This window comes from Thalassophryne amazonica, chromosome 23 (assembly GCF_902500255.1).
Source record: "Thalassophryne amazonica chromosome 23, fThaAma1.1, whole genome shotgun sequence".
NCBI lineage: Eukaryota > Metazoa > Chordata > Actinopteri > Batrachoidiformes > Batrachoididae > Thalassophryne > Thalassophryne amazonica.
Genome location: NC_047125.1, coordinates 23,346,633 through 23,367,917, shown reverse-complemented (window position 1 = coordinate 23,367,917; position 21,285 = coordinate 23,346,633). Strand labels below are relative to the sequence as shown.

The following is a 21,285-nucleotide window of genomic DNA, read 5'->3' as shown; positions in this document are numbered from 1 at the left end:
TTAAAGGGATTAAATGTCAGATTACATAGCCCTTATTTTATGCCCACTGGTACTATTACACAGAAATACTTCATTCGTTTTATTAAAGTGCGATGGGCTCACTGTCATAATGAGTGCCTCGTTCCATTGACGTGCTGCCCTCTTGCGGACACCAGAAAAATCAGCTTGATTATAAAATATAAACGAGGTAAATAATAATGAACACATCAGTAAGGCACCACCATGAATACAAATAACTTCACATGATGTAGCACATATTTGCTGTATAAAAAGTCATTTTGTTTTCGAAGTTAAGAGAGAATGATTAGTAGAATTAGTCGTCTAGTGACTTTAAGGTCCACTTAGAATTGTATCAAATGTATTTTAATGTGATAATAAATAAATATATATTATATTATATATATATATATTTTTACTCTTTCAGGGTTTCAGAGCCTTTAAATGTTTATTTTCATTTACATACTTGTGACGTATTGTGTGAACAGGAAACGTAACAGGAAACCGGAAGTAGGAAGTGTTGCCGTTTGTTTTCGTCGGAAGCACGCCTCAGTTTACCTAGTAAGTGTTTAAATAATAACAATGAGTTACACTTTGTGTGTCCGCGCCTTTTGTTTTTACTGTTTAAAACACCTAAATGTTATTTAAATTGCTGTCAGGGTTATGGTGTTTGCGTTAATGTGTTAGCGTTAGCATGTTAGCTAGCTAGCTAGCTCGCTCCTGCCAACTTTGTGGTGTTGTGTCAGTCTCAACGTAACTTTTCTTCGCCATTGAACGATTTCAGTAAACGAGAGAGGGGTGGCCTCTTTAAAACGCTGTTTTGTTAAGCCAGGTTCGTGTTTAATGTGTGTTTATTTCAGTCTTCAGCTTCACGTTTTGCCAGCGTGTAACTTTGTTTCACCGAATGACAAGTGGCCAGGCTATACACAGACACACTCCTTAATAAAACATTTGGTCAGTGGTGTCATTCATATTTGACAGATTTTAGTGACACTTATATATTTTGTTTGGAAATGAGCGGGACCAGTGATTGTATTTTATATCTGGAACCCAATGATCGTCAAAGGTATGACGAAAAGCTCGAAGCAGTGACGTCATGACGATCTATGAATCAACAAGGTCTTCATGTACTAAGTTTGACTTTTTAAAAACTCTGGCCTTCAGTTGTTGTCCAGCTTTCATTACGTTTTTATGTTATTGTATCATTTTATATAATGTTTTAATAAATCAGATCAATTTTATTTATATAGCGCCAAATCACAACAAACAGTTGCCCCAAGGCGCTTTATATTGTAAGGCAAAGCCATACAATAATTACGGAAAAACCCCAACGGTCAAAACGACCCCCTGTGAGCAAGCACTTGGTGACAGTGGGAAGGAAAAACTCCCTTTAAGGAAGGAATCAGATCAAATCTGTTTGCATCCTCGACTATGGCCAATGAGAGCTACTAAGGCATGTTAATCAATCAATCAATTTTATTTATATAGCGCCAAATCACAACAAACAGTTGCCCCATGGCGCTTTATATTGTAAGGCAAGGCCATACAATAATTACGTAAAAACCCCAATGGTCAAAACGACCCCCTATGAGCAAGCACTTGGTGACAGTGGGAAGGAAAAACTCCCTTTAAGGAAGGAATCAGATCAAATCTGTTTGCATCCTCGACTATGGCCAATGAGAGCTACTAAGGCATGTTAATCAATCAATCAATTTTATTTATATAGCGCCAAATCACAACAAACAGTTGCCCCATGGCGCTTTATATTGTAAGGCAAGGCCATACAATAATTACGTAAAAACCCCAATGGTCAAAACGACCCCCTATGAGCAAGCACTTGGTGACAGTGGGAAGGAAAAACTCCCTTTTAACAGGAAGAAACCTCCAGCAGAACCAGGCTCAGGGAGGGGCAGTCTTCTGCTGGGACTGGTTGGGGCTGAGTGAGAGAACCAGGAAAAACACATGCTGTGGAGGGGAGCAGAGATCAATCACTAATGATTAAATGCAGAGTGGTGCATACAGAGCAAAAAGAGAAAGAAAGAAAGAAACAGTCAGTGCATCATGGGAACCCCCCAGCAGTCTAAGTCTATAGCAGCATAACTAAGGGATGGTTCAGGGTCACCTGATCCAGCCCTAACTATAAGCTTTAGCAAAAAGGAAAGTTTTAAGCCTAATCTTAAAAGTAGAGAGGGTGTCTGTCTCCCTGATCTGAATTGGGAGCTGGTTCCACAGGAGAGGAGCCTGAAAGCTGAAGGCTCTGCCTCCCATTCTACTCTTACAAACCCTAGGAACTACAAGTAAGCCTGCAGTCTGAGAGCGAAGCGCTCTATTGGGGTGATATGGTACTATGAGGTCCCTAAGATAAGATTGGACCTGATTATTCAAAACCTTATAAGTAAGAAGAAGAATTTTAAATTCTATTCTAGAATTAACAGGAAGCCAATGAAGAGAGGCCAATATGGGTGAGATATGCTCTCTCCTTCTAGTCCCCGTTAGTACTCTAGCTGCAGCATTTTGAATTAACTGAAGGCTTTTCAGGGAACTTTTAGGACAACCTGATAATAATGAATTACAATAGTCCAGCCTAGAGGAAATAAATGCATGAATTAGTTTTTCAGCATCACTCTGAGACAAGACCTTTCTGATTTTAGAGATATTGCGTAAATGCAAAAAAGCAGTCCTACATATTTGTTTAATATGCGCTTTGAATGACATATCCTGATCAAAAATGACTCCAAGATTTCTCACAGTATTACTAGAGGTCAGGGTAATGCCATCCAGAGTAAGGATCTGGTTAGACACCATGTTTCTAAGATTTGTGGGGCCAAGTACAATAACTTCAGTTTTATCTGAGTTTAAAAGCAGGAAATTAGAGGTCATCCATGTCTTTATGTCTGTAAGACAATCCTGCAGTTTAGCTAATTGGTGTGTGTCCTCTGGCTTCATGGATAGATAAAGCTGGGTATCATCTGCGTAACAATGAAAATTTAAGCAATGCCGTCTAATAATACTGCCTAAGGGAAGCATGTATAAAGTGAATAAAATTGGTCCTAGCACAGAACCTTGTGGAACTCCATAATTAACCTTAGTCTGTGAAGAAGATTCCCCATTTACATGACCAAATTGTAATCTATTAGATAAATATGATTCAAACCACCGCAGCATAGTGTCTTTAATACGTATGGCATGCTCTAATCTCTGTAATAAAATTTTATGGTCAACGGTATCAAAAGCAGCACTGAGGTCTAACAGAACAAGCACAGAGATGAGTCCACTGTCTGAGGCCATAAGAAGATCATTTGTAACCTTCACTAATGCTGTTTCTGTACTATGATGAATTCTAAAACCTGACTGAAACTCTTCAAATAGACCATTCCTCTGCAGATGATCAGTTAGCTGTTTTACAAATACCCTTTCAAGAATTTTTGAGAGAAAAGGAAGGTTGGAGATTGGCCTATAATTCGCTAAGATAGCTGGGTCAAGTGGTGGCTTTTTAAGTAATGGTTTAATTACTGCCACCTTAAAAGCCTGTGGTACATAGCCAACTAATAAAGATAGATTGATCATATTTAAGGTCGAAGCATTAAATAATGGTAGGGCTTCCTTGAGCAGCCTGGTAGGAATGGGGTCTACAACCCCTGGTAAAAATTATGGAATCACCGGCCTCGGAGGATGTTCATTCAGTTGTTTAATTTTGTGGGAAAAAAGCAGATCACAGACATGACACAAAACTAAAGTCATTTCAAATGGCAACTTTCTGGCTTTAAGAAACACTATAAGAAATCAAGAAAAAAAGATTGTGACAGTCAGTAACGGTTACTTTTTTAGACCAAGCAGAGGAAAAAAAATATGGAATCACTCAATTCTGAGGAATAAATTATGGAATCACACGGTAAATTTCCATCCCCCAAACTAAAACCTGCATGAAATCAGATCTGTTCGTTGACATTGACCCTATGCCATGACATTGATCCTATGTGTCTTTTTGCAAGGAACGTTTTCACAGTTTTTGCTCTATGGCAAGATGCATTATCATCTTGAAAAATGATTTCATCATCCCCAAACATCCTTTCAATTGTCCAAAATATCAACGTAAACTTGTGCATTTATTGATGATGTAATGACAGCCATCTCCCCAGTGCCTTTACCTGACATGCAGCCCCATATCATCAATGACTGTGGAAATTTAGATGTTCTCTTCAGGCAGTCATCTTTATAAATCTCATTGGAACGGCACCAAACAAAAGTTCCAGCATCATCACCTTGCCCAATGCAGATTTGAGATTCATCACTGAATATCACTTTCATCCAGTCATCCACAGTCCACGATTGCTTTTCCTTAGCCCATTGTAACCTTGTTTATTCTGTTTAGGTGTTAATGATGGCTTTCGTTTAGCTTTTCTGTATGTAAATCCCATTTCCTTTAGGCGGTTTCTTACAGTTCAGTCATAGACGTTGACTCCAGTTTCCTCCCATTCGTTCCTCATTTGTTTTGTTGTGCATTTTTGGATTTTTTAGACATATTGCTTTAAGTTTTCTGTCTTGATGCTTTGATGTCTTCCTTGGTCTACCAGTATGTTTGCCTTTAACAACCTTCCCATGTTGTTTGTATTTGGTCCTGAGTTTAGACACAGCTGACTGTGAACAACCAACATCTTTTGCAACATTGCATGATGATTTACTCTCTTTTAAGAGTTTGATAATTCTCTCCTTTGTTTCAACTGACATCTCTCGTGTTGGAGCCATGATTCATGTCAGTCCACTTGGTGCAACAGCTCTCCAAGGTGTGATCACTCCTTTTTAGATGCAGACTAATGAGCAGAATATATATGATGCAGGTGTTAGTTTTGGGAATGAAAATTTACAGGGTGATTCCATAATTGTTTCCTCAGAATTGAGTGATTCCATATTTTTTCCTCTGCTTGGTCTAAAAAAGTAACCGTTACTGACTGCCACAATCTTTTTTTCTTGATTTCTTATAGTGTTTCTTAAAGCCACAAAGTTGCCATTTGAAATGACTTTAGTTTTGTGTCATGTGTGTGATCTGCTTTTTTCCTACAAAATTAAACAACTGAATGAACATCCTCCAAGGCCGGTGATTCCATAATTTTTGCCAGGGGTTGTACTAGACATGTTGATGGTTTGGATGAAGTAACTAATGAAAATAACTCAGACAGAACAATCTGAGAGAAAGAGTCTAACCCGGCTCTAATACCGGCATCACTGAAAGCAGCCAAAGATAACGATACGTCTTTGGGATGGTTATGAGTAATTTTTTCTCTAATAGTTAAAATTTTAAAGAAAGTCATGAAGTCATTACTAGTTAAAGTTAAAGGAATACTCGGCTCAATAGAGCTCTGACTCTTTGTCAGCCTGGCTACAGTGCTGAAAAGAAACCTGGGGTTGTTCTTATTATCTTCAATTAGTGATGAGTAGTAAGATGTCCTAGCTTTACGGAGGGCTTTTTTATAGAGCAACAGACTCTTTTTCCAGGCTAAGTGAAGATCTTCTAAATTAGTGAGACGCCATTTCCTCTCCAACTTACGGGTTATCTGCTTTAAGCTGCGAGTTTGTGAGTTATACCACGGAGTCAGGCACTTCTGATTTAAAGCTCTCTTTTTCAGAGGAGCTACAGCATCCAAAGTTGTCTTCAATGAGGATGTAAAACTATTGACGAGATACTCTGTCTCACTTACAGAGTTTAGGTAGCTACTCTGCACTGTGTTGGTATATGGCATTAGAGAACATAAAGAAGGAATCATATCCTTAAACCTAGTTACAGCGCTTTCTGAAAGACTTCTAGTGTAATGAAACTTATTCCCCACTGCTGGGTAGTCCATCAGAGTAAATGTAAATGTTATTAAGAAATGATCAGACAGAAGGGAGTTTTCAGGGAATACTGTTAAGTCTTCAATTTCCATACCATAAGTCAGAACAAGATCTAAGATATGATTAAAGTGGTGGGTGGACTCATTTACATTTTGAGCAAAGCCAATTGAGTCTAATAATAGATTAAATGCAGTGTTGAGGCTGTCATTCTCAGCATCTGTGTGGATGTTAAAATCGCCCACTATAATTATCTTATCTGAGCTAAGCACTAAGTCAGACAAAAGGTCTGAAAATTCACAGAGAAACTCACAGTAACGACCAGGAGGACGATAGATAACAACAAATAAAACTGTTTTTTGGGACTTCCAATTTGGATGGACAAGACTAAAGCTTTCAAATGAATTAAAGCTCTGTCTGGGTTTTTGATTAATTAATAAGCTGGAATGGAAGATTGCTGCTAATCCTCCGCCTCGGCCCGTGCTACGAGCGTTCTGGCAGTTAGTGTGACTCGGGGGTGTTGACTCATTTAAACTAACATATTCATCCTGCTGTAACCAGGTTTCTGTAAGGCAGAATAAATCAATATGTTGATCAATTATTATATCATTTACTAACAGGGACTTAGAAGAGAGAGACCTAATGTTTAAAAGACCACATTTAACTGTTTTAGTCTGTGGTGCAGTTGAAGGTGCTATATTATTTTTTCTTTTTGAATTTTTATGCTTAAATAGATTTTTGCTGGTTATTGGTGGTCTGGGAGCAGGCACCGTCTCTACGGGGATGGGGTAATGAGGGGATGGCAGGGGGAGAGAAGCTGCAGAGAGGTGTGTAAGACTACAACTCTGCTTCCTGGTCTCAACCCTGGATAGTCACGGTTTGGAGGATTTAAGAAAATTGGCCAGATTTCTAGAAATGAGAGCTGCTCCATCCAAAGTGGGATGGATGCCGTCTCTCCTAACAAGACCAGGTTTTCCCCAGAAGCTTTGCCAATTATCTATGAAGCCCACCTGATTTTTTTTTAAGTGTGAGCTATACACTTACATTGGCGATAAACTGATGATGTGACTGACTGACTGTGATATTCATGCAGTTGGGAAACATACTACATGAAAGAATTGTGTCCCAACAAATAATCTGGTGACAGATAGTCTAGGACCTAGCTTAGATGTGTATGCACATCATTTGGGAGAGGATAACTCAACCCAAATGAACAAATTCATTGGGGGTCATATTAGTCTAGAACAGCTGAGTTATCCTCTCCTAAATGATGTGCATCCATGTCTCATTTAGGTCCTCTACTGTTAGTAGTTAGCACTGTTTCTTGACAGCAAAAAAAGTCCTGTGATCACTTCCCACCTGGTCATTTCTATGTAAAGATTGCATGCTCTCCCCATGTTTGTATTATTTCCCTCCGGGTACTTCGGCTTCCTCCCACTTTCAAGGATATGTATCTTGGGTGAATTGGAGACTTTAAATTGTCCACAGGTGAGAGACTGTGTTTTGCTGTCTATACAGTTGTATGCAAATGTTTGGGCAGCCCTGATAATTTTCATGATTTTCCTTTATAAAGCACTGGTTGTCTGGATCAGCAATTTCAGTTAAATATATCACATAGCAGACAAACACAGTGATATTTGAGAAGTGAAATGAAGTTTATAGGAATTGCCAAAAGTGTGCAATAATTCTTTAAACAAAATTAGGCAGGTGCATAAATTTGGGCACCTCAACAGGAAAAAAAATACATCATTATTTAGTAGAGCCTCCTTTTGCAGAAATAACAGCCTCTAAACACTTCCTATAGCTTTCAGTGAGAGTCTGGATTCTGTTTGAAGGTATTTTGGACCATTCTTCTTTACAAAGCATCTCAGGTTCTGAGAACTTCATTTCACTTCTCAAATATCAGTGTGTTCATCTGCTATATGATATATTTAACTGAAATTTATGATCCAGACAACTAATGATTAAAAAAGGAAAATCATGAAAATTATCAGGGGTGCTCAAACTTTTGCATACAACTGTATGTGGCCCTGCAACAGAATAGCGTCCTGTGCAGGGTGTTCCTCTCATTTCACCCAGTGACCGCTGGGCTCGGCTCCAGCTCTCGTGTAATCCTTAATTGGAATAGGTACATAGATAACTTTATTAATCCCAAGGAGAACATCACAGTCACCAAAAAAAAAAAAAAAAAAACCCCACACACAATATGTGTGCAAAAGCAATTGATGTGAACTGACTAGGTTATGAAAATTGTGTAATTTTTTTTTTTTTTTTTATCTAGAGGTAGTTTTGTGCATGACTGGTGATAGCTTTTCATTTTATTTAAATTTTCATTCTGCTGCCCATCATGAAATAAAAAGAAGTAGTACTCTTGTGTCACAGGCCAACGTTTGGCTATCTGCATAGCTGTAGGTGGCACCCAGTGAGGGTAGAATATGTGTACTGTATTAAAGTCATGATCCCGTAAATTCTTTTACAATTTCAATCACATAAAAATATTTTATTCTGCACTGCTATAATTTATTTTTTGTATTCATATCAAGGATTTGCAATTTTATGTTGTCATTCTGCTCAACATTTTGAATTATGTGCATAAAAATTATAATAAGACGTCATGAAAATATACTGTTTAAGGGCCAAAGGACACTGCTGTGCAGAATATGCTAGCATTAGCTTTCCATTTTAACAATCAAATTCAGTTGACGTGCTTGTATATTTTAAAACAAAACAAAATGGAAGAAAAATCTATTCAGAAGGCTGTGTGTAGCTCTTGTTTTTTCCACTTTCCCCACTTTTTCACCCCCTCTTGTGGCTAATCCCCTCACTAAGCTGCGGTCACATGAGGTGTAATTGTCAGAGTGGAGGGGAGCACAGTTAGTAGTTTGACTAAAGAAAAGCAAGTGGTATGTATAAAAAAACATGAACCATAATGACTGACTTAAACTTAACTGTTGGTTGTCAGGTGTTGGTTTCACTTTATCACATTGTATGTGCAAGTATAGTTTATCTGCTCCCAACTGTTTTCCATAAGCTGCCTTAAAAAGTTTCTGTTGTGACGTCTGATTGTCTCCATGCCTGACTCATCTCAACATCTGAGACAACCTCAGACTTATCAGATTTTTAAATTTCTCGTTACTGGTGGTTCCAAACCCGACCCAAAGCCCCAGGCAGAAATATTTCATGGATCTGGATCAAAGTTTCTCCATGAGATATTGCTCATTCCCTGTTTTGCAAACTTTTTCCTTTTGAAATACAATTGTGTTTTTGTACCCTCACTGTTTCATTGGCGATGACAATAATTGCAGTATTATAAAAGAATATTTCTGCACAGTACATGCACACTCATCCTGTTTTCTCCATTGCTTACTGTAGAGTGGCAGAGGAAGCCAAACACCACCATGACAGTGGCCGGCGTCAGAATGGTCCCAAAAACCAGCGCAGCAAGGCCAGCGTTGATTGCGGCAATCACCAGGTTCTGAGCTGTCACCAACACCGAGCAGGCCCAGCAGTCCAGGGACCCCCGCAGCTCCAGCGGAGTGTCGCTGCTCCCGCCGCCATTTTCAGCTGCACAGTAGGGAGGAGGTACAACCACACGCGAAGGTGTCTCTCTGCCTCCGCCCACAGCTGTGGTGGAGGCCAGAGAATTGGAGTGGTGCAGGTGGGGGTGGTTGTTTTGATGGTGAGGGGGCAGTTCTTCAGACAGGTCCAAGGTTTGATGGTGTGCTCCTTTCTCCAGAGTACCAGTCATACTCATGGTGAACTGTGGATTGGGGTGGAAAAAATAAAGTAGAAAACACAATTGGCTGAGGAGTTGTGTGCGTTGTTCTGGATACAGTCAGGCAGGTTTTATTGGTATGTTTTATTCGTCACACTAACTGTAGCATCTAAGTAGCAGCTTTGGGTACATGAGATAGTTGGTGATGTTATCCATCTGAAACCTGACTGACACCTGTTTGAGACATTTATCAGGCAGTTTATAGAAGAAGAAGAAAGAGTGGAATCAGAGGTCTTTTTGTGTTTTCATCAGTCAGCTGTGTGACTGATGGAAGATGATAATGTGACAGTTGGAGAACACTTTATGGTGTCATTTTGCTCATGTGTGGTCATTGGGTAACATCAGGCTGCTGATCATGAAGGTTTTTTTTAATGCATTGTTATACATGCATATTGCAGTAGTAGCGTTGGGTATTATTGTCATTTCCTAATGTAACTGCCGCATCATTTTGAACATATCCCAGCTTTAAAGTCTGGTAGGACAATAAGCTGAAAATATATCAACACTAAGTTACAGCTGCTCACTGATTTAATTTTGAATATTCTGTTGATACTTAAGAGCATTTCACAGAAGATACGTCAGTGTTGGTAAGGTTAGACATTACTTGTGTGACGCGCCTTGAGGCAACTTTGTTGTGAAAATAAATTGAATTTGAAATTGTCTGATGTCTACATATTTTGATACATGTTGACACTTGTGTTCTCAGTTATGTAGACTATTCACCAGCTGATAATACTGGCGTTGCGCAAACTAGACATTAAGAAAGGCCAGAAATCAAACCTCTGTTTGAACCCACAGGAGGCATCTGAGGTTCTGACCATGCTTCCAAAATTATTAGTGCCTATCTAGCTCTTCGATTCTGCATTTTGATAGTAATAGTGGGAAAATATTACATTTTTCTAATTAATTACTTTAAGAAAAATCAAATTATTAAGGTAAAGGAAAGGTTCCCTTGGGGTATCTGCATCAGCATTTCTATATAAGTAGTCAGCAGATTGTGTCTGCGACAGGATGTCTGTATTTGTCACAGGTTATGAGACAATGTTGGGCCGGATGGCCAGGAGATGTCAGAGGATCAATGTCAGGGCATCTGCTAAAAAAGCTACAGGAAGAGGAAAATACCAGTAAAGAATGATGCTGACAGTATTTCCTTTTAACGAGTAACGCATGAGGACAATACTGTACTAAATATCAATTATACAACCTTCATATATGAAGATATTTTGCAGTTTTTGTACTGTCAGTGTTTGATATTTGTGTAATGACTCAAATAACTATAATTAGTTAACAAATGCAGTCTGATACGTGATGAATTGCAGGTTTTCGCTGGTATTGATGGTAGTAAAGTGTCAAGTTGAAACTTGGAACAGGAAAAATAATCAACGAGGTGCTTTGTTTTTAAAAATGTCTCTGTCCTGTTGTGGCCTAAAGTATTTTAAGGTGGAAGGTCACACTCGAGTGCCTGTGTGTGTGTGTGCGAGCTTGTACCTCTCGCTGTAAATGTAGCGACTCCACCCATTTTACGCATTCTGTTTCTTGTGTGGCATTTATTTGAATTACACGTCATGCTATTGTTAGCGCTCTCACGGGGGGGGGATCTTGCAGTGGTGTTAAGCTGATGGAGCTACCACATGGTGCTATGATGTCATAATAAATACAGCTCACTGGTGTTAAACGTTGTTGTTTCGTTGTTTTCGATAACTGTAGTAATTCATTCAGTGCGTCGCCACCTTCTTCTTTCCTGTTGATAGCTGTTTGTCTCACTTGTGAATTGACAATACGGTTGTAGCTGTGCGGGTACTCACATTGTGCTGTTGGGCTTGATGGGTCTCTTGCGGTTTCACCTCCAGGTTGCTGTTGGTCGTTCTCACTTCTGTAGATGCCCAGGAGCTGCACACTGTTCAATTACTCTATAGCCAGATTTCAAACTTGGAAGAGTTGTGGCTGGTTCCTCTTTATCTCGTTCGTGGTGATTTGTTGTCTTCCTGCTGCTTCTTCTCAGCTGTCAGTGTTGCTGATTACGTCCCACAGTCTCAGTCTGTGGACAGCACTTTGTGAAGCTGTGAATTAGTTGAACAGAGATGTTCCTCCTTGTTGCAGTGAAAATGATCCAAACTTAAGGCTCAAGTATTTCAAACTTCTGTCCATCTGCCAGACGCTCCTCCTTTCCCCCCTGTCTGATTTTAGTCAGAGCTCTCTCTCCCTCCTCCCATGCCCTCTCCATCCATCTCGCTCTCCCTCTCCCTCTCCTCCCACCAGGCTTATCAGCCCCCCCTGACTTTCGCCCACATCTTCTCTCAGCTTGTGCATTCCACTCCTCATATCCAGGGCACGTAACGCCCCTCTGTGCTCCGACCCTGTGGCAGTGGGGGCTGGGTGTTGTGCGTTGGGGGTCAGAATGAGGCAGCTCGCCTGATAAAGTTGAGGTTCCTGAGAGCCAAAAACGAGGGGGAAGGGCAGACAAACATTTGTTAAGTGCCAAGAAGACTAGAAGAAATAATGTAGCGCTGATTTTGTTTTTGAGGTGCATTAAAGCATAGTCCCGAGCGCTGGCACCTCATACGCTGACAAAGATACCCAGTGATATCTGAAGAGGAACTTATTTCAGAAAATCTGGAAGCTGACGAGTGAACTGGTATCAAGAGAAAATAATCCTCATCTTGCTAGAAGGTGGCGGTACTTTTGGATTTTTGTTCACATTTCATGCTGAGTAACAAAAATCATTGCAAATCTAGAATTAAAAAAACAAAACTAAAGATTAAGTCTGACTGAGTAATGTGTCTCTCTGGGGATTTAACCTATGAGTGTTTAGTAGCAAGGTTGCTTTTATTTTATTTACCACATGAGAGGACTGTATATCCCTCTGTTGTCTTTGTTTTTAAGTGAACTGCAACTGCTGTTGTAATCATTACATGATGGTGGAAATGACTGTTGTGCTTTTATCACCGTCTGTCAGTTCAGAAGTAGAACATTAGAGGTCATCTACCTTTTTACCCCACGAACCTCCAGTTATGTGACAGAATATGCAAACATGTCTGTCACACATGTTGCTAAGTTATATTTATGAATAAACATACTTAGCACCTTTTATTTTAGATGCAGGGAGATTAAACACGTCTAAGTGTGTAGCATATTTATATAAATGTTCTGAAACAGATCTGATACTTGCATGTGTTTGTTGCATGTTTTTACCTGTGCACGGAGGTGATGGAATAGCAAAATGTCAGCTGTCAGACAGAGATGGCATTTTTTAGAAAAGTGGCGTCAAATGTATGATTTTCTTTGCGCTGTGGTTGTTTACAGCGGGTGCGTCTTGACGTTGCTGTGGTGACTGTTCGTGCCATGTGCAGGCGAAGTTGCAGAGCAGAACGCTTTCTACAGCGCTTTGTGACAGCGACTTGGAGATTATATTGTGGCGAGAAGCTTTTTTTTTTTTTTGTTATGGAAGAAAAAGAAACAAATCAATTTATCTTTACTGGTATTTTTTCATGTATCTGTCACATTCTATATGTTTTGGATTTTTTTTTTAAGCATAGCAGTAAAATTGGTGTCTTCTGAAAAAAATAATTTTTGTTAGTCTCATGTACAAGTTCATCTCTTTATCCAATAATAAACGACCTACAGAGATTCTGTGAGTATAAGTGATGTTGCAGTGATGTTCCCCTTTCTGATAAGGTTATTGATTGTTTAGGTTCAGGGTCTGAGATAAACGTCTATTGTTTATGATGCTTGTGGGGAACTGTGTCTCCGTCCTGTTTCCTCCTTGTGATGGACATGGTCATGTGAATACTATGTTGCCTTTTTTGCCCTAAAAGCATCCTGTTTTTACAACTGGATAATGTTTCCTTTTTTATTTTTAGCTTAAAAGAATAAAATGACTAGTTGAAGTTTACTTTGTGAGTTGTCCATTTTAATAATGCAGTGTTAAAGGAAACGTTTCCTTTACCACTGCATTATTAAAAACTGTTTAGTTTTTTCATCAGGCGTAGTTTAGTCACATGAATGGCAGTTGGTGCATATAAGAACCTGATGGGTTTTTGTATATTTTTGTGTTTTATGATATCAAACATAGAATATATGATTCTGGCATTTTTAATACGAGTAATTTTTAAAATATACTGCAATAATGCTCTAATAATAAAGACAATTTTAAAATTGAATTCATAAGTATAGTGGATTGGATGGATTATAAAGGATTATAATTTATTTATTTTATGAGCTTGTGCCAGCGCCACAGAGCTCGCTCTATGGTAGAGCAATGCCGTAACTGATACAAAAGAGGCAATCTCATGCAGATTCAGTGGACAGTCAACACTCAAGCTGGAAACACTAGAGGTGGCGTGCACCTTGACAGCCCTTGAGGTCAGTCAGTGACTATCTAGCATGTAAATTATATGTAAAAATATTTGGATCTTTGAAAATAAGTAAATTTCTCTACTCTGAATAATCAAAATTGATACTGAAAATAGTCTGAAGGACCTAAATGACATGGTGGCTTTGTTCATGAATGTAAGCGACATGAAACATGTAAAAAACAATTCAGCATTTTGACATTACCTTTTGGCTTACCAGAAGTCACATGGATAACTGTCACAGATTTAATATACCCTTTTAAAAAAAGGCCTTTCTTTTTTTTCTGACTGTTCTGATTTGGCCTAGAGTGTAAAACAGCAAGTCAGACTCCAGACCAGTCAGATGTTAAAATTGTCTACAGTCACTGTAGACCTCTAATTAGTCAAGACAGTATAACTGAAGGGGTTATTGGTGGAGCGACACAAAATAGATGCTTGTACGCAGCTTGTAATTTCTTTGGACTTGTCCTGGGTGTCTTGATAGCTTCCCTCACGAATCTCTTTCATGTACCGTAACTATTTTTAGGATGACTTGCAAGTTTGATGTCATAAAACCTTGAAAGCCCAATGCCGTGATTATGGTCATTTTCGTGAAACCCAGCAATAAGCATCAGTTGACATTTGACGATCGAATAGAAGTGGATTATCTGGAGATGTTGACTTGCAGTTGAATATGAGTTTGGAGAAAGATGATGAAAGTAAAAAGGAACAAAGTAAGATGAAGGAATGTAGTAATCAGATAAGAGATCAGAGTGTAAGCTCTTGCCTGATCCTGATTTTTCTCTCGTCTTTCTTCTGCTTTGAGACTGCTGAGTGTTTCTTTTGTTTTTTTAAGAAGAAGCTTGGTGGTGTAGAATCTACAGACATTTAATGTCCCGTTATGCGCCTTTAACTACAGTAAAGGGTGAGGAAGTTGTGATGTAACTGTAGGCTAATCTGTATTTATATTTGTCATCTGCAGACTCTTAGCTTTGATGACCTCCGGCAACAAAGTGTTGTTATGTTTTTGCCCTTTTTGTTTGTTTGTGAACAGGCTGGAACCCACAATTTTTTGTATATCATTATGACATTTTTATAGAGGATTCATATGTTGATAGGCAAGAGCTGATTCAGTTTTCAAGGTCATAGGTCAAAGTGGGCTGTTTTACAATCAGGGTACTTAAGTGGATTTTAATGTTTGGTTTAATGACAAGGTGGAAATGACCAACAAAGTTTAGTTTGCCATACACGGATAACTACTACTGGTAATTTGGTTTGATATCCCCATTTGCTTACCAGAAAAATTCTAATTATACCAGTTTTTATCAAAATATCTTTGTCATCATTTCCATGATGTCTAATTTTTATGGGCTGCCAGAACTATTATTTATTTAGTAGCTAACCACTAAATGGACTAATTTCCCTATCAAAACCTACTGTATAACAATCTAACTCCCAGGATCATTGCCCAGTGGGAAAACGATTTGAAATAGCATTCATAAATAAAATGTCTTCTCTGTCAAAAATGTCCTCTCCGGAAATAGACTGCATTTCAAACTCATTTTCTTTGAAAGCCGTAATCACTATCTGTGATGCTACAAAAGGATGTGTACCTAATTCGCTTAAATGTCTTTAATATTGGGGTGTAACTCTCCGTCTGTCAAAAACTGTCCTCTCCGGAAATGCATATTGTCCATCACTATTTGAGAATGCAAATAATATATATGGGTAGATTGCACTAATCTTAGTCTGTATAATTTACACAACAATTGTCTTAGTAAATAAAAAAGTATAGCAGATCATATCTGTGAGCTCATATATGCAAACATCTGACAGGTCTAAAACTTTGGACATTTAAGTACCCCAGTCAGTAGTTAGATATGGATGAATAACTTGACCAAAGTAACCACTTTGATTTAGATGCTTGTGTACCCTGACTGTGAAAAGCGGGAAAAATCCCCATCCTTGAACATTGAATGAATTTTCAAACATTCATAACTCGTAACTAAAATCTTGAACTTCTTTCATATTTGAGAGCGTTATGTAGGATGAAATCCTTTATTGGCAGAGTTTAACTAAAATATTGGTTCTCTAACAGTAGAGTTATTTGGTATTTGGCAGATTCCCTGGAGTCAGTTGTTGGTTGTGTCAAAATTTTGCATTTCTAATTGACATGATATAGTCTCACTGACCCCATCACCTAATTAATGTGCACACATAGTCACTGTTGCTGTGGGGATCGTTCCTCCTAATGGGACTAGCCATTTGCCAAGTTTGGCTCAGGGATTTTGGGGCATCCTCTTCAGATGCTAATATATTTCCAAGCTGTATTTTTCTGTCAGTGGTGAGTATCTCGTCCTTTGTAAGACCTTTTTTTGTAAAGTGGTTGGGTAATTTAACTGCTGAGAAACACTCTCAGGTGCTCCCTCTGGAAGTTAGTCATTACAGTGACACTTTTTTCCCATCATGATTACACCGTGTGGTGGAGACGATGGGACGGCTAAAGTTTATTCTGTGAAAGGAAGAGCTTTTGGCCCTTCACAGTCATCTGACTGCTGCAGGGTTGACAAGCGGATAGATGGGCCTTCCTGTGGAAGTTGAAGCAGGATTTCCTCTGTGTCAGCCCTGTGGGCCCCAAATCGGCCTCAGAACAGAAGAACCTGCCAAAGGTCTAACAGCTGGTATCACTGATACCATAGATCCATAAAAACCAAACGAACTGTGATAGCATTTTGCTGTTTACCAGTTTTTTGTTGCGAGCCAAATGTGATAAGAGAATTTTCCTCGACTCTGCCCAGGTTGCTAAATCTAAAATATTTGCTCAGTGTACATTCAAATCAGAAAAAATAACAGCAAATTGACATGTGCTCCAGAAAGTACGAGTTACTGCTTTGTGTTGATTGAGCTAAAGTTTGACTTCATTGTTTTCAAGGAAAGTAGGCAGTTTAAACTCATACAGTGCATCTGGAAAGAATTCACAGTGCTTCAGTTTTTCCTTAAAATTCTATACACAATACCACATAATGACAATGTGAAACAGCCTGAATCAGATTTAAACATCTCTGGAGGGAAAAAAAATCACGTTGTCATGGGGTGTTATGAGCAGAAATTTGAGGGGAAAAAAATGAAGTGCTGTTAATACTTTCCAGATGCACTGCAGTGTGAAGCAGTGAAACATGACTTTATGCAGAAGTTGTTTTATAATTTGTCACAGGAATATGAAGCACATCAATCAGCAGATTCAGCAAATCTACGTGCAACATATGTGCTAGTGCATGTACAGGACCTGTGCCTACTGTAGCCTTTAAATATGAACTGGATAATTGTATTAGGATGCACATTGTAGAACCTTCCAGCAGGTGGCAGAATAGTGTTTTGAGCTTGGCCAGGACTCAAGTGCAGTATTGACAGATAGTTTTTATATCTGTCCATAGTCTAATCCAGTTTTTTCGTTCTTGTTCTGTTGTATAGTTTATCATCTATGTGGCAGCACAGTATGTAATGTCATATGCAGACTCCAGAATGGTGGTTTGAAACATGAATGTTTTAAAAATGTTTCAGATGTGTTTTGAGTTTTCTGTAATTTGTAGCTTTGTATTGTTCCCATTCATGTCTTCTGTCTAATCTTGTTCGGTTTCACTCCATATTTAGTGAAGAAGTTGGCATAATTTTTGTTTTTCTGTGTGGTTGCAAGTTTGGTTGCATGAAGGTGGACAATGCAGCCAGCAGGTGGCAGACACATCTATGGGAACATATTTGCTTTTTTTGATTGTTCTCATGCAAAGTTCACCACATGATAATCAGTTTGTCCACATTAGATGTCCTTTTAAGTTGTGTGTATATATATATATATATATATATATATATATATATATATATATATATGCGCGCACACACATATTTGAGCAGGTTGAAATTGGCTGTCTTCATTTTTGTTGTGCCTGTGCAGGGTGTTATTTCCTTTTTAGGTCTGGTGAATTCATGTAGTAAGATATGTGATTATTATGCTGTTTACAGTTTGCACATTGTGAATATAGCGGGCTAAAAATATTTAAATGACCAGTGAGGAAACAAAAGCCGTGATTTTGTTAGCTATGCAGCGGTGGCCTGACCGTACAAACACTACTGTGTGCTTTGTAAAGACAACTTTTGTTATATTTGCATCATCAGACTGTGTTAACATAGATAAAAAAAAAAAAAAAGATGGTCACTTTTGGGTTTATCAAAAAGCCTTTTATTAATAGTCATAGTAATGTCACACAAATTCACAAAGTGTTTAAGACATGTCTGGCTCAGTTTGGTGTGTGTCTGCAAGTATGTCTGTGTGAATTTGCTAAACAGTGCAGTTATAAATAAATGACCACAAAGAGAAGGAAAGGGGCGGGGCAATATTGCAACAGGAAAAATAGAATTCTCATTTTCAGAAAACAAACAGGGGAAAAAAGCTTGTTCAGAGGGAACAGTTAGCACCATCTATCCTGTTATAATGAAATACCATAAAATCATTAATCTCGTCTAAAAGCCCCCTACATACTTAAAAAAAAAATAATCTTAAAACACTTTGGAAAAAGTAATTTCCCCCCCATTAATTAGCATACAAACACAGCATTCCATTAGTCATCTTGTCTACGTGAGCAGTGTGTCTAATGTCTACAGGAAAGGTGGTGTTATATTCAAGATAAAGATATTATTTAATATATGTCAGAAGAAAAAGGCAGGAGTCTTGAGAGGCAAAAACACCAAAGACACAGCAGCCTCACGGATACACAACCCCCTTGTTTTAGTTCTTACAGGGCAAATCATTAAAAACAAAAGAGAGAGAACGATGATATCCAATAAATAGAAGAAACAATTAAATTAAAAGTACAATGGGAAGGGAACCCCCCCCCCCCCCCCCACAAAATCTGCATACTGCAACAAAACGGGTACAATACAAACACCAGATGAGATTTTTTTGTTTAACGATCATACAGAGATGATAGAAATAAAAAAAAAAGACCTGAAGGCATGTGCCAAATGAATATTAATCTCCAGAAGAAACAACACAGCTCATAAAAAAAACAAATTTACAAAGCATACAAGAGTCTGAAATACAAACCAAAATCCCCCCCCCCCCACCCCCCCCAAAAAACAAAACAACCAAAGTCGTTAAAACCCGTATGTTTTGAAGCATTCCAAACAATTTTTAAAAATTATTTTAATGCTTTAGAAAAATGTTCATATCTCTATTAGTATTTTTCATTTTACTTTTTAAATACAAGTGACAAGGCCAATGTGGTATAATATCTAGGCTGATGTAGTTCAGGGAAAAAAAACAATAAATTATTTTTTTTTTTTTTCGGGAAAAACAGCACCCCACACAATTTGAAAACAGCATGTACAAACTTCAGTATTCAAAACAAGGAAAAAGATCGTTGTGGTACTGAAAAAAGACGCCATTGAAACTATCGGCTAGCCTCCATAGTTTGATCAACGGCAGCACCAACTGCCCCCTGGTTCTCAACGTCAGAGTCTCTGACTGAAAGCACCATCTGAGAGTAAATTGATTTTTATTTTCCTTTATTGGCGGCTTGGCATTTCTTTTGTGTAAACAGTAACAATGAGTAAACATATTCAAGTGGCTGTTCAGCAAGTATTACCAGTAGTAGTAGCCAAACAGTCTTTTTCTTTCTTTTTTTTTTTTTTTTAAAGGTGTGAGCTGAAAAGTAAAGTTGTCTTTTTTTGTCCCACATGCAGGAGTTTTGGTTATGGCTAAGGAAAGGAGCTCTGTCACCGGGAGCCGGAGGATGACGCCTGGTAAGAAAGAAAGAAAAAAAATTAAATAAATGCAAACTCTTTGAGAAAGGATTCATTTTTTAAAAATATATCTGTGTTTTCAGGTGCGTGTGGAAGAAGACGTGTCTTTGATGGGAGGTGAGTGTCTCATACGTACCAAGCTGAACGTGTCGTACACATTCATCAGCTCCTCCGTGCGGTACTGCTCCAGTACCACCACGTTGGTCAGGTTGGGGCTGCGCTGGCGGGCGCAGTCCTCACAGTGAACCATGTACATTTTCCTGTTGTTGTTCTCGCTCGTCACAAACAGCAAATTGAACACCTCCACCTGTGACACAACACCAGCCGTTAACTTGCCTGTTCTTTGGGCGCTCGTCTCCACTTAAAGCGCTAACATAGACAGCAACGCCCACTCACGTCACACTCATTGCAGTAGTACGCCGGCTCATCTTTGACCCGACTCTGATACGAAATCTTCTTTCCTCCAGCCACCAGTTGGTCCCGCAGGATCTGGATGTGCTTCATGGACTGCAGCAGGCAGTGTCTGGAAGGAGGGTAAGCAGACCCGTCAAAGTGTGATACTGTAGTCAACGTTAGCATGTTTCATTGGGAAGTTGGTAGAACTTTGCGGTGCTTGATCCTGGTCCTCAGAGAATCCTAACCTGGATGTTTCCTCTCTCTTACTGATTATAGAGAGAGAAAATGTCCAGTTTAGGATTCTCTGAGCTGTATTCTGAATGACTTCCTGATCAAACATGTCAGTAATGGTGAGACTCTTAGAGGACGCCTCACTGGAAGTGTCACTTCATTTTTTGTGAAGTTGTCCGTCCTCTGATACGTAAGAGATGATTCCAGCAGCATTACACTGTATGTTGGCATCAAACTGCAGAAAAAAGAAAATTTAAAAGCTTTTGTCACTCATTTAATCCCGGTTGTGGCCCTGTGACAGACTGGTGTCCTGTCCAGGGTGGACCCCGCCTCGCACCCTATGACCGCTGGGATGGGCTCCAGCACCCCCTTAATTGGAGTAAGTGGGTATAGAAAGTGGATTATCCACAATTGGCAGCTAATGATCAAAATAAGTTAATATTAATCTCTTATGTATCAGAGGATGATACAGTCAGGTCCATAAGTATTTGGACAGCAGGAATTCTTTTAGCTTTGCCTCTCAACATCATCACAGCGGCATTGAAGACAAGATGTGCTTGTAATGTGGACTTTTAGCTGTGATTCAAGGGGTTTAATCAAAAAATGCTGCATTGACCAACACAACTGTGACTGGAGCCATGGAAAAACATCATGGGTGGCTTCCCTCACTCGTCTTCTTCCTGCACGGTCATTGTGAGCCGTCTACTCCAGACAGAAGACTGATGTAAATTAAGTTCAAGAAATATTATCTAAAGCAGGGGTTCTCAAGGACCCCTGAACCTGTGCGTTGTCCATCTCTTCCTGCCCTGCCACAAGCTGATTTGCTAATTCAGGTGTGCAGGTTCAGGGGTCCTTGGGGACTGGATTGAGAACCCCCGATCTAAAGAAAACTGGCTGTAAAAGTGATAACTTGTCCAACTTATACCAGTGGTG

The 21,285-nt window shown here is 39.0% G+C and overlaps 2 protein-coding genes and 1 long non-coding RNA gene across 5 annotated transcripts in view; 1 reads left to right on the top strand and 2 right to left on the bottom strand.

Moving 5' to 3' along the window:
* The window catches only part of tmem88b (transmembrane protein 88 b), a 22,675-nt gene extending 10,866 nt beyond the window's left edge, over window positions 1-11,809 (bottom strand). For both annotated transcript variants that reach the window (XR_004558997.1, XM_034164487.1), the window contains exons 1-2: window positions 11,404-11,809; window positions 9,191-9,583 (exon numbers count right to left, since the gene is read on the bottom strand). Coding sequence is in view for 1 of the 2 variants with exons in the window: in XM_034164487.1 (XP_034020378.1) it covers window positions 9,191-9,577 (387 nt within the window). In the remaining variant the exon portion in view is untranslated. The remainder of the gene's footprint in view (window positions 1-9,190; window positions 9,584-11,403) is intronic.
* On the top strand, window positions 485-21,285 carry LOC117504983. Its single transcript, XR_004558998.1, has 5 exons — window positions 485-558; window positions 9,196-9,405; window positions 19,666-19,725; window positions 19,809-19,842; window positions 20,193-21,285. It is a non-coding gene; the product is annotated as an uncharacterized LOC117504983 (long non-coding RNA).
* Window positions 19,097-21,285, bottom strand: part of kdm6ba (lysine (K)-specific demethylase 6B, a) — a 161,781-nt gene continuing 159,592 nt past the window's right edge. Inside the window, exons 25-27 of one of the 2 annotated variants that reach the window (XM_034164486.1) lie at window positions 20,122-20,248; window positions 19,862-20,032; window positions 19,097-19,722 (exon numbers count right to left, since the gene is read on the bottom strand). In XM_034164486.1, the coding sequence (XP_034020377.1) occupies window positions 19,699-19,722; window positions 19,862-20,032; window positions 20,122-20,248 (322 nt within the window). In that variant the 3' untranslated portion in view covers window positions 19,097-19,698. The remainder of the gene's footprint in view (window positions 19,723-19,861; window positions 20,033-20,121; window positions 20,249-21,285) is intronic. The other variant, XM_034164485.1, reaches the window with a different exon arrangement.